General features: G+C 39.6%; 1 protein-coding gene across 1 annotated transcript in view; it reads right to left on the bottom strand.

Annotated features, from left to right (window-relative positions):
- Nucleotides 1-12,635, bottom strand: part of Arhgef26 (Rho guanine nucleotide exchange factor 26) — a 123,315-nt gene that overhangs the window by 15,849 nt on the left and 94,831 nt on the right. The window contains exon 11 of the mRNA XM_013159884.3: nucleotides 8-217. Within this exon, the coding sequence (XP_013015338.2) occupies nucleotides 8-217 (210 nt within the window). The remainder of the gene's footprint in view (nucleotides 1-7; nucleotides 218-12,635) is intronic.

Genomic DNA, 12,635 nt, shown 5'->3' with positions numbered 1-12,635 from the left:
TACTCACTGTGTCTCCGCTCCAAGCAGCATTTCCACTTTCTCATTCGCATGGTTATTCAGGACTGTCAGAGTAAAGAGGTAACAGGCAGAGCTCTGTCTTGAATAAAGCATTGTGGAACTGTTCTTCCCTGGAGAAGAATTAAGCTCTTCACTGTCACAAGATTCCACCAAGAGCTGATCTCTTAAGGAATAATCATTGACGTTGTAACTTTCCTCACTATGAAGAAAAAGGAAAGAGTATGTCAATTATTCAGTAGATAAAACTGTAACATGATTAGCTTGCAAGTCACATGCTGGAAGAATGAGCAGGAAAAAGAGAGAGAGAATGATCCATTTTCCAGTATCAAATGGAACCTGAATTGTATCTACTGATTGTGGATCAAGGTAACTTTTCCTAATGAACACTATTAATCACTCTTACTGGTATAATGTACTACATTGAATCTCAAGTTAAACCAATATTTAAAAATATGAAGCCCTCTAATTCATTTGACCTGGTCCTGGAACTGTCATACCAAATGACACTTGCATGCCTCCTGCTAATGCTCAGTGGTATGCGCCTCCCAGCTCCACTCACTCACCCACAGACCAAGGAAGGAATTGCAAACCTACCCATACTCTGCAGAACAAGGATTCCCCCCAGCTCCAACAAGCGCCAGAAGAGGAGAGAAGAGCCCCTCTGAGGTCTGCTGTGGCCCGCCCCATCTGTCTCTCCCACACTCAGAGCCTCACTACCTGTTTCAGAAACGGCACGTGATAATTCTGCCATGCCTTCATCTGCTGCTGCCAGGGCCCCTTCACTCCCCTGGACTAGTGGAGCTAACCTGTTTTGTTTTTCTTTTAAAATAAAAGATGTTAATGTTTTTGCTAAACTAAAACCTCAGTATTCAGGTTTAACTGCAGTGCTGGCACTTTGCAATGAGTAAGTGGGTTTTGGGTTGCAGTTTGGCCACTTATCTCTAAAAGGTTCGCCATCACTGCCCTAGACTCTTGAGTGGTGTGTGTGTGTGTGCAGTGGAGGATACTGGCGATCAAACCGAAGGGCCTTCTACCACCAAGTTACAACCCCAGTTCTTTATTTTTTTAATTTTTGGTCAGGTTCCCACTGCGTTGCCCAGCCTGGCTTGAAATCTGCAATACGCCTGCCTCAGCCTCCTGAGTAGCTGGCCTAATACACATGGGCCGTGCTGATGCCTCCCCTAGACACTTATCCCTTTCTCTGCCTAATCTGGCCACACTTTTTAAACTGGTACCTGAATACCTCTCAGCATGTCCTGTGGGAGTGCCCTTCCTTTAGGGAACCCAGTAATCTTCTAAATCATCAGCCTTTTCTTTGAATCCTCCAGGTTCCTTCTAATCAGTAAGTGTCTTCTAAACAGAACCTTGGCTCTCTCTAGGACACTGGACCCCTGAAGGCTTTCTCCCTTCTTCCATATGATGATACTTCCTCCTCCAAAAAGTTCTTGGACCTGAAGTCTGAGTGATGTGTTTCTATCTCAGAATCACAGATGTCTCCCATCCCTGAAACATTCCTCATCCTCCCTCACCTCTTTTGGTACACTTCTAAGCAGAGGATCCTTCCATTACTCGACCTCTCAAGTTTCCTGACTTCACCCTCCCGCAATGGTCTTCTCCTCTGCCCTCCCCTAACCACCCACCCACTATCATACCTCAGACTCCGTCCCACCACCAACCACAACCTCTCTGTAATCTCGGGGTCAAACACACCATGCGTCCTGTCTTTCCAAACTATCGGCTCTAATACTAAGCCCTACCGAATTACTTACCCCCGTAAACCCCTCCTGTCTACTGGTTCACAGGTATTCCATTACTCAGCTTGGATTTCTTAATCACTTGCACACATGCCCGTTTCCTTTGTTCTGTTTGTTTGATAAATCCCAAACATGGTTAGGTACAACTCACCCTTAATTCTGTCTCCTTACAGTTGAACTTGGATGTGCTCAATCAGTAACTATTAAATACATGTTGAGTAAGCAATAAACTACTATATTCTAGGAACACTGAGTAATTATCTTATGTAACAAATGTAAATATCTGAATTTAGAGAAGCTAAGAGAAAAGAACATCCCTTGGCTCTAATCAAATAGACTAGAAATGTCAAAACAAGCCCTTTTGCTCAAGACTTTTCTTTCTTTTTTTTCACTCTAACCGGTGGATGTCTGCCTATTAACCACCCCATGTAACCCTCTTTGAAAAACTAATGCTTTCTAAAATTTAGTTTAATAGATTCTTTCTTCACAAAACAGCAAATAGAGCTATCTTCTATAAAAAACAAAATATTGCCTTCAGATTAAGCCTATTTGTTGCTAAGGTAATAATCTGGATTATTACCATAATCTGGTCATCACCTGACAAGATGACCCCAAAAATTCTCCCTGAGACTGCCTGAAACGTGCACATCTGTAGCCAGCAGGTATGAAAAACTTTCTGTATCAAAATGAGATGCTCCAAAGCACAGAGAAGGTTTACAAAAGGCGGAAGTAGGTAATACACTCTATAAACACACTCGCTTCTATTTTGAAAAGACTATGAACTTCTGGGAAGATGGCAGATCGGTAAACAGCAGCAAGTCAGCCTCTCCTGACCCTGGAAAATAACAACCTAGGGGAGGAAAAGAAGGAGGGAAGTGGATCCCTGGGACCCAAGAAGGATCTGAAGAGAACACTGGGGCCTACAACACAATATATTAGGAGGGGACAATCTGCACTTTCTTTCCAGATCCTGCCTCATGGCAAAAGAAAGGAAGATGGACTCTACAGAGACACAGTGAAAGGAAAGACTTCCAGGGCCTTCAGGAAGAAAAGTCCAGTGGGACCAACAGAGCAGTGAGTGCTGTACACTGCAGCAGCTGGTCAGCGACTCCAGTTCAGGTGTCTGCCGACCGTGTTCCCTGGAAAGTGTGTGCCTACTTGGATGCTGTTTTAGGGAGGGGTCCACTGAGCCAGGGTGCACTTCACCTCAGGGCTGCCCGTGTTAAACTCCCACAGTGACTGGATGAGGGACAAAAAAGGAAGATGCCCATGATCAAGGAACTGCAGTCAGGCTGGCCAGAGACAACCAGAGTATTATAAGCTAAATGACTCAGGCCCCACTCCCATGCCCAGAGGTCAGGTTCAACCTGAATTTCAGTGGATATTAATGGATAATGGATCAGTGGATTCAGTGGCTTGGTGGGACTATCCAGCACAGCCCTGGGCTCTGATCCTTTGCCTACCAGTCTTAGCAGAGACATTAGTGCCTCGCATTGGAAACCACCACAACGCTGCAGATCCACAGGCTTGAAATCACAAAGAAATTTCTTTTTCAGAAAATTTCTTTTTCTTTCTCTCTTTTTTTCTGCTTTTATTTGTTGTTGTTTGCTTGGTTTTTTTAAAAATTGTTTTCGGCTTCTTTTTGTGAGTGTGAACACTGGTTTTAGTTTTTTTGGTTTGTTTTGTTCTGTGGTTTTTTTAAATCCTTTCCTTCTCTTCTGTCTTCTTCACCAGTTTCCTGAGGCTTGGGTAAGCATCCTCTGTTCTTTAGCCACACTTCTTTTCTTTCTTTCATGTCTTTATTTTTCCCCTTTTAAATTTTCTCCCCTTACGGTAAAATTGCTCTGCTGAGTGGATACTAACTAAACGTAACTTTTTGATTTGTCTTAGATTTTGTTATATAACTATAAAATCTTGTACCTACGGTAATTATTAGTTATCGTAGTTTATGAATTTCTAATCAGTGTTTGATATTACAGTTATTACTGATTGTATTACTTTAGCCAACATGACATAGTTGTGATCAATTGATCTTCCTTATATACCAAAATATAGATTGCCTTGGGGTCATAAACAATACCACAACACAGCCCAGTGCTGAAGGTGTTACCAAATGGCCTGCAACCTTTCATCCATAATAAACAAAAGAGGCAGGATCCTAGGACAGACTAAAAGGCCAAAAGCCAGCTACACCCAGAAGACACCTCTGAAAAGTAGTCACTTCCATAAGAGGTCTTGAAACTAGCTATAAAGCTATGTGCCATAAGCAAAATTTACAAGGCTTAATGTAGAAAATGAATAAACAAAAATACACAGAAGTAAGACACAATCCCACAACCCCAACTTTACCCAGGGAAACTTAAGAGAGCACTGAGGTGAAAGAAACTAAAAGCCACCCAGCTGAACTTTCTGATATGGTAATAGTGTAAGCAACAAAACAGATGAATATGTCTCTTGACAAAACCAAAGCAGAAATAATTACACAGATGATTAGAGAGATGATAACCATAATGAAAGGAATGGTTAGCGAATCTAGAATAGACACAGAAAAAAAAAATAGAGGAGCTTAGGTAAGACAGAAAAACCATGAATGTACAACATGAGAAAGAACTAGATGTTATGAAACAGATTCAAACAGATATCCAGGAGATTAACAATATATGCAGCAGAATCTTCACCAGTGTGAAGATAGACTATCAGACCTAGAAGATAGAGTTGTAGTTGGTGATCATCAAATCAAAGTTTTCTTAAAAGTAGCAAAGTTCCACAAAAAATTCAATCCATTGGCTGCGAGATGATGCAAAGAAGAATATAAGATTAATTAGAATCAATCAAATATCAGAAGTAGTATAAAGGACATAAACTGATTCACAGAAGTAATAGAGAAAACTTTCTAAGCATAGAAAAAGAACTTGGTATACAGATAAATGAGGCATACAGAACTTCAAGCAGCCACGATCAGAGAAAAACTTCACCAACATGAGGATTAATACAACAAAACAGAAGATACAGAAACAACTCAACTATGTTATCTTTGCCAAAGGGGACAAAGAAAAATAGCCTCTTTAACAAATGATGCTGGAAAAACTGGCTTTCAGCATGCATAACACTGAGCTCTCATAACTCTCACTATGCGCTAAACTAAAACTGAAATCGATCAAAGCTATAAATATTAAAACAAAAACAGTTAATCTGCTGGACAGTAAAACAGGTAAAACTCTAAAAGACACAGGTGTAGGCAAAGACTTGATGAACAAAACCCTGATTGTATCAGAAATATTACAAAGAATCAACAACTGGGATCACATCAAATTAAAAAGCTTTTGCACAGCAAAAGCAAAACAAAACAAAACACCAAAAGAGTGAAGATACAATTCACAGAATGGAAAAACAATGCTTATCAGCTACTCTTAAACAAAGGACTAAAATCTAGAATACATAGAGAATTTTTAAAAAATAGAACCACCTAAAATGGGCATCTGAAATGAACAGACACTTGTCAGATGAAGAAGTACAAACAGCAAATATGAAAAACTGTTCAACATTACTGGTTATTCAAGAAAAAAAAATTAAAAGAACACTGAGATTCCATCTCACTCCAGAACAGAAAGGCTATCATCAAGGAATCAACCAATAACAAATGCAGATGAGGCTGTGAGGAAAAGAAACTCTGTTCTATTGTTGGTGGAGTATAATTTGATGCAACCAATGTGGAAATCTGTATGGACATTCCTCAAGAAACTAAAGCTAGAGGTTCAATTTGAACCAGCTGTGTTCCTACTAGGTATCTTTCCCAAAGAGTTAAAAGCATCATGCCACAGTGATATACGCATACCCATGCTTATTACACCACAATTTATAATAGCTAAGTCTTAGAAACAACCCATACGCCTACCAATGGATGAACAGATAAAGAAAAAGATATTTATATACAATAGGGTATCACTTTGCTACAAAGGATAAAAGAGTCATTTTTAGCTAAATGGACACCCCAAGACTATAATGTTTAGTGAAATAAATTACATACAAAAATTTAAGCATTTAAATGTCATACTGTTTTTTTACCAAAGAATAAGTAAGGAGCAGATGATACATATTGGAAAGTAGAAAGAACATGTTCAAATGGGGAGGGGATGAAAGAGGGGAAAGAATGAAGGCAAAGAAAGAGAAAAGATGTTAAAAAAGAGAATAAGAAGGAAAAAATGTAAACAAAGCTTTTGTAAATGGCAGAGGAAAGAAAGGTTGAGAGGAGAGGAGGGGAACGGGAAAAAAGAATTGAGACATATTATGTACAGGTACAAATTCCCTATGAAGAATGTGATCCAAATGTATGACAAATATGTACTAATAAACAAATTGTATTTACTAGAAACAAAGTAGTCAATTATTAGCACAGTAGAAAGAGTTGAGGATATATCAAATACATGTTTAACAATCTACCAGCTCAAGACTTAGGATAAAGCACACACAACAACAACAACAACAAAGGCAAAATCTCACCAAATCTCACCAATAAGTAAAAAAAAAAAAAAAAAAAAAAAAAAAAAAAAGAAGAAGAAGAACCAGGACTTTGTTGGTGCAGTCCCCTCTCTCTGTACTTCTGGTTTAATCCACAAGTTAAAATGAATAACTCACTAGTCAAAAGCACTTCTTCCTATTAAGAAGATTCTTCAGACAGAGAAATTCAGCAACCTAATATTATGAATATAAGACATTTAATTAGGCCTGAAGTGATATATGCGTAGTACTGAAGGCATTTCCAAAGAAATAAGAGTCAAGGCCAGGCAGGTGGTGCATACCTGTCACCCCAACACTTGTGAGGCTGAGGCAAGAGTACCTCTGCAAGGTGGAGGCCAGCCTGGGCTACAAAGTGAGTTCAAGGCCAGCCTGAACTGCACAGCAAAAGTGTCTCAAAAGGAAAAAAGAAAAAGGGGCAGCGATTTAGCTCAGCAGCATAAGTGCCTGCCTGGCAAGTATGAGGTTGTGAGTTTGATTCCCGGTATCAGAAAAAACAAAAACATCACAGAATAAGAGTCAAAGCAATGTAGAGGCTCTCATCATTCAAGATGATTCATGCTCCAAAGAGTCTTCAACATAAAATGGATTCATCTATTAGACTATTTCTGATAGAATTTTAACATTATGAGTTAAAGAAAGCAAGTTATGTCTTTTTTTTCTTCTTAATTTTCAGAGTTCAATCTTCACCAATGTTTGCAGAAGGATGAACAACTCCTAACATACTTCTTCACTGTCATACTGCTTTGTTTATTTTTTGGTTTTCTGAGTCAAGGTCTCGGCTAGCTTGGGACTTACTATGTGGCCCAGGTTGGCCTTGTCATGGCTTTGTGTCTGGATGCGTGCCCCAAAGCCTCATGCAGTCACAGGTGGGGCTTTTGAGAGATGGCTGGATTGCGAGTACGTGATGCTGGGATTAAGGTCCCACTGACTGGCCAAACTGAGTGTGAGTGCACCCATCCTAGGAGTGCGTAGCCTGGACAGAATATAAGCAACGGGAAGAGAGGTGCTGTTGTCGCTTGTTTCTTTACTATTGTGCTGCTTGCTGTCTTGCCGCCTTCTGCCTGCTATGAACTCATGCCCCTCTGCTACGCCACCCTGCCTTGGAGCCGCCAACTATGGACGTAAACCTCCACCAACTGTGAAACTCATTTAACTTTGGTGTCAGGTGTTTTGTCTTAGCAAAGAGAAAAGCAAGACAGGACCTGAACTCATCACCCTCCTGCCTGCCTCAGCCTCCCAAGTGCTGGGATGACAGGCGTGCACCATGGTGCTCGGCTCTTCACTGCTGTAAAGTTCTGTCTTTTAGGGATAAGTAGAGTCTGAAGAAGAACATTAACTTTGAAAAAAATGATTTACTTATTATTCTTTTAAGCAACAACGATTACCTAGTGGGTAAGAGCAGGTTGGTCACCTAACCCAGTTAAGACCTGCTGTCCTGTGAAACGTCTAGTTCTGATAATAAAATGTGGTCACCCTGCTCAAACATATGTGAGGTGATTTCAAGGGTCTGTTTCCACATCTGCATAGCTGTGTCACTGATTATGTCTGAACGGGGAACTGCCCACTCTCTGGAATTCTGGACCTAAAATGAAGAAATACTTTACCAGATTGTTTTTTTGAACTATGTACTATCAAATCACACAGTGTCAGTATTTTTTTCTAGGCCAGAAAACATTTACCTTATCTAGTATATAACATAGAAGTTTATGATTGCACTGCCTTTTTTTAGTTAAGTTTAATATTGAAATAACTGATTTTACTGAACAGCAGTAAACTGATTATCCTTATCAGCTAACATTCAAACTGGTAAAACAAAGACCAAAAAGAACTCACTCTTGCTAGTTCTTTCTCTCTCTCTTTCTCTGGCTCAAAATAGTGGTGAGTATTCCTCCCTTTCTGACTGCGCTAAATACTGAATGGGACTCATTCTCCTAGCATCGGTCAATACCGACTGTTTCTCTGATCCCAACACAGAAGGACAAGTGTGTTTCAGCATGTGCTTGAGACAGAAGCGGGAACTCTGCGGCCAGATGACACTATTTACAGTGCTGTTTCCCTCCTCATGCCCAGTAAGTGGAAGCAGGCTAAACTGGGCTAAGTAAAAAAAAAACCCTTTTCCTCAGGGAAGTTGATACTAATCAGACTTCCCCGTCTTTGTCTCGATCATTTAACAAACATATGGTTTACATAGTCTCTGGAACAATTAAGATCATGTAATTAGGAAGTTAAATTGCTCAGAAAAAGGAAAATGGAAAAACCACCTTTTCTTGCACAGAGAAGTTTATGTGGTGACTTCCTTGCATTGTCTAACATACGCTTTCGAGTCTGCAGCTGCTCATCAAGGCTGTCTGCTTTGTGCAAGCAGTGGCTCCTGCCAGGGCCAACAATCAAATCAGATCTATAGAAGCATGTCACTCTCCAGTGTAAACAACCACAGGTCTCCCTGCTGACATCCACTTAAAATCCTAGCAACCTTTGTTAAGATTTCTTTCTTTAGCAAAATAAAGAACTATCAATAGAGGACAGGATATTATGATAAACACATATTTCAATGATTTTTCCCTCTGGAAGAAATTGTTAGGCAGTCTAGCCAATGTTTAGCTCTACTATAAGGGACACAGTATGTGTGGTAGAAAAGTGATAACATAAAGTACTGCAAATAGTTGCCAGGTGTTTGTTTGTTTGTTTTGCATGCTAGATATCAAACCCAGGACTTCATGCATGCTAGGCAAACACTACCACTGAGCTACACTCTCAACCTGGCTTTTTCTTTCTTTCTTTTTTTTTTTTTGCCTTTTTGAGACAGGGTCTTGCTGTGTAGTTCAGACTGGTCTTGGGCTCACTTTGTAGCCTAGGCTGGTCTAGAACTCACAAAGATCTTCCTGCCTCAGCCTCCCGAGTGCTGGGATTACAGGTGTGAGCCACCACACCCAGCTAACCTGGCTTTCTTAAAACAAATTATTATTCAATATTACTTTAGATTTCTGCCCCATAATTTCTATAAAGGTTGGAATTTCTCATATTGGGCATCTAGTTACTACTTTTAAATTAAGAAAATATTTAAAGGCTGTATATAATATTAATATAGTTTTAAAATAACAAAACAATATGCATAGTTTTTTGGGGGGACAGGGATCATAGGTATAGATTCCAACTTCATCAAAGAACTTAATTGGAGAAGAAAGAGGACCAAGTGATGTGAGTGGAGGAAATTCAGGTAATTTACAGGTTTTTAAAAATCTTCATTGTTTAAAAAGGGGATCTAACATTTATTATGGCATAAAGCTAGTACCTATTAAATTTGTAGAATAGGCATGTGAATGTTTGATAGTTTTTCTGCATATTGCATAAGTAACAGTAAAAAGAAAATATTTTAAAAACCATAAAAATGCAGATATGAAGAATATAGTCACTGTAGGTATCTGTAGAGCCCTAAGCGTGCAACTAAAGTGACCACTGGATAATCGAATATCTTTTCTGTCCTACTATTTTATTTGCAGATGACACTACTGACCAAAATATACTACACAGAAGTTGAAAGTAAATTCAGGAAAGTAGTTGAAAAAACAAGTAATGGCTTTCCTATTTAGGAATGGCACCCAGTTAGGAAATACAATGGAAGAACCCATCTTATTCATAATGCCCATAACATCCATAAAATATTTAGGATTAAACTTAACAAGCTTCTTCTACATGAGGACAATTTTGAGCTACATCAGGTTTAAATTAATACATTAAAAAGTTTGACATTATAAGATGTATCTATTACTCTTAAATTAATGTATAATAATTTAATCACACATTCAGTAAAAATCCAAATATGGTCTTTTGGATGGTTGTTAGGAGATGGAACAAATTAGTTGAACTAAAACATGGAAAAATATGCAGTAATAGCTATGAAGACTGTGAAAAAAAATGAGACTGCACTGGCTGCATGGCATATGCAAACACACCGTACATCTGCAGTAATTCAAAAACTGGGATCAGAGAACAAGCTGACAGCTAGATTAGCGAAACAGAGTAGTGAATTCATAAACTGACACAAACATATCTGGGGGCTGATACAACAGAAATAACTCTTCCATTATGTGGGGAATTGACATGCAATAAATAATACAGAGGAATTTGGGGAAACATTTGGAAAAAATGCAGATTTCAATCTCACTCTTAAACCAAAGTATTTCCCTGGATCAAGCTCTGGGTATGCCAGAGTCATGAAGAGGTGGTGACACAAAAGTTCAGGTTTGCCCTGCAATGAGAAAAGCTTCTAAACACACATACACCCGAGGGAAGGTTTGCACCCTCACCCTGATGATCAAACATCTTCGGTATTTACTAAGAGCGAGCAGAAATGGGAAAAAGGACAGTTGACCAGAACAGACCCAGAAGAGACACAGAGAAGATGCTACTGCGAGGCAACTGGAGGATGAGACCAAAGGCCAGCTCTCCACAGCGCCTAGCTGCTGGGTAGTTCTCATGTGCACCTGCCACTGCTCCAGCTCTCTTTTTCCAGATCTGACAGATGGAAATCCAAGCAACACCTCCAATACTTTTTGTAAAACAACTAAATGAAATTTAAGAGAAAAAAAGAAATGTTATGGAGGTTTATCTAAAACAAGACCCAAGAATTTAGTATGTATCAAGATGATGACGTTAATATTGCACCTCTCGGGCAGACCTCCTTTTGTAGGCTTTGTTTAAAACATTTGCACAGTATCCCTGTCCTAAGAAAACCTTCACTGGGCTGCTGAAGCCAAGACAAATGTCTCCTGAGCTAACAGCTGCCTGTGTTTTCTCAGACCCCTGTGCTTACATGCCAGTGAAACGGTTCCCTGGGGACACTGTGGCCCAACACCCCACTAAATCCAGCGCCCTCAATTTCCCCATTACTTTTCTGGATGTCTGCACAGAATGTGACGATGGTGAATACCTGTGACACCCTAAAAGTTGACCTATTACTAATACTTCTGTGACATTTCTAAGTTATCCCTCTTCAGAGCCCTTCTTCAGTGCCCTGCTGTGTTTCTCTCAGGGAGTCCACGGCTCGGCCTCTCCCAGCAGTGCTGACACCCAGGAGGGCACGGGGTTTCAGTGAGATCAAAGGAATTCTTCCTAGTTTCCTCAGACATGTATGAAAACCCTTCCTCTGCAGATTTCAACTTGTTTCCCCTTTCCTTCCAAAAACATGATTTCTAAATCCCCACACTTGATCTTGAGCTTAACAGGGATAAAAACACTCCTGCCAAGAACTCTTGGGAGTATACTAAAATTTATTTCACGTTAAGGAATTAAATGACTTTTTTTTAACCTGATGATTGAGAATGATTCTAATTTTAAAGCTTGGCTTAAAACTTCACTAACAGGATTTCAGTGGAATAATACACAAATTTAAAGGAATGAAACAGCACAACAGGTAAGGGTACAGACTCAAATCAGAATTTCTAGTAACAATCCCAGTTTTATCACTCCCATGGGCTCTGTGTACTTCAGTAAGTTATCAATGCTCTTTGTGCTTTATTTTTCTCATCTAAAAAATACACATAAAAACAGCAAACTCACTGGATTGCTGAGAGGATTCAACGGGATAATACATTTACTATCAATTGCATGTATAGCTCTTAAAATCATGCTTGGCTTTCAGCAAATACCCAGTAAATGTTAGCTATTTTTTATTTTTATAACAGAGTACCATCCAATTAAATTGCCTGGCCTTTTCTTAAAAACCTGGTAATTATATATGCTTCAAAAATAAGTGGATTGAGAAGAATTACAGCTAAAAAATGTCAAGAAATTCATAATCCGGCAAGTGTGCTTTCTCATAAAATGAGGCATAGTGTTTATCCAGAAACTGATTTCAAACAAGCTTACTTGCTCAGTTCCTTAAAATAATTCTGAAGACTAACAAACATGCCACATATTTCCTATTTCATTGTCAAGAGAATAACAAATAGTAAAGACAAGGATCACGTTTGCTAGTAAGATAAGGATCTGCTGTGATTCATTGTCACCAAATATATAGCCAGTAATCCACATCACGATCAGCAAGCCCCAAGCCTGTGTCCACATATGGCCAGATTCCACAGCCCAGACTCTTCCTGGAGCCCAGAGCGCCTCATCCATGGTCTGTGACAAAAGAGAGACAGGCGGGAGCAAGAGGCTGTTGGCATCTCACTGAAACTTTCCCCTGGGATGGCCAGGGAAGGGGGCAGCTCCTTCAGTGGGTGACAAGATTATGCTGGGTTACACAAGCAGCCGCCACACTCCGATTCAGGTTTACTACCACTGAGTTTCTTTAATGAAGAGAGAAAATACACTGTAGTTCCTAGGTATTCTTGGAAATTGGTT

The sequence above is a fragment of the Cavia porcellus genome, unplaced genomic scaffold (genome assembly GCF_034190915.1).
Source record: "Cavia porcellus strain 051 isolate PalLab524CR breed Dunkin Hartley unplaced genomic scaffold, mCavPor4.1 scaffold_5, whole genome shotgun sequence".
NCBI classification, from domain to species: domain Eukaryota; kingdom Metazoa; phylum Chordata; class Mammalia; order Rodentia; family Caviidae; genus Cavia; species Cavia porcellus.
The sequence above is the reverse complement of the archived record's forward strand: the minus strand, read 5'-3'. Positions and strand labels throughout refer to the sequence as shown.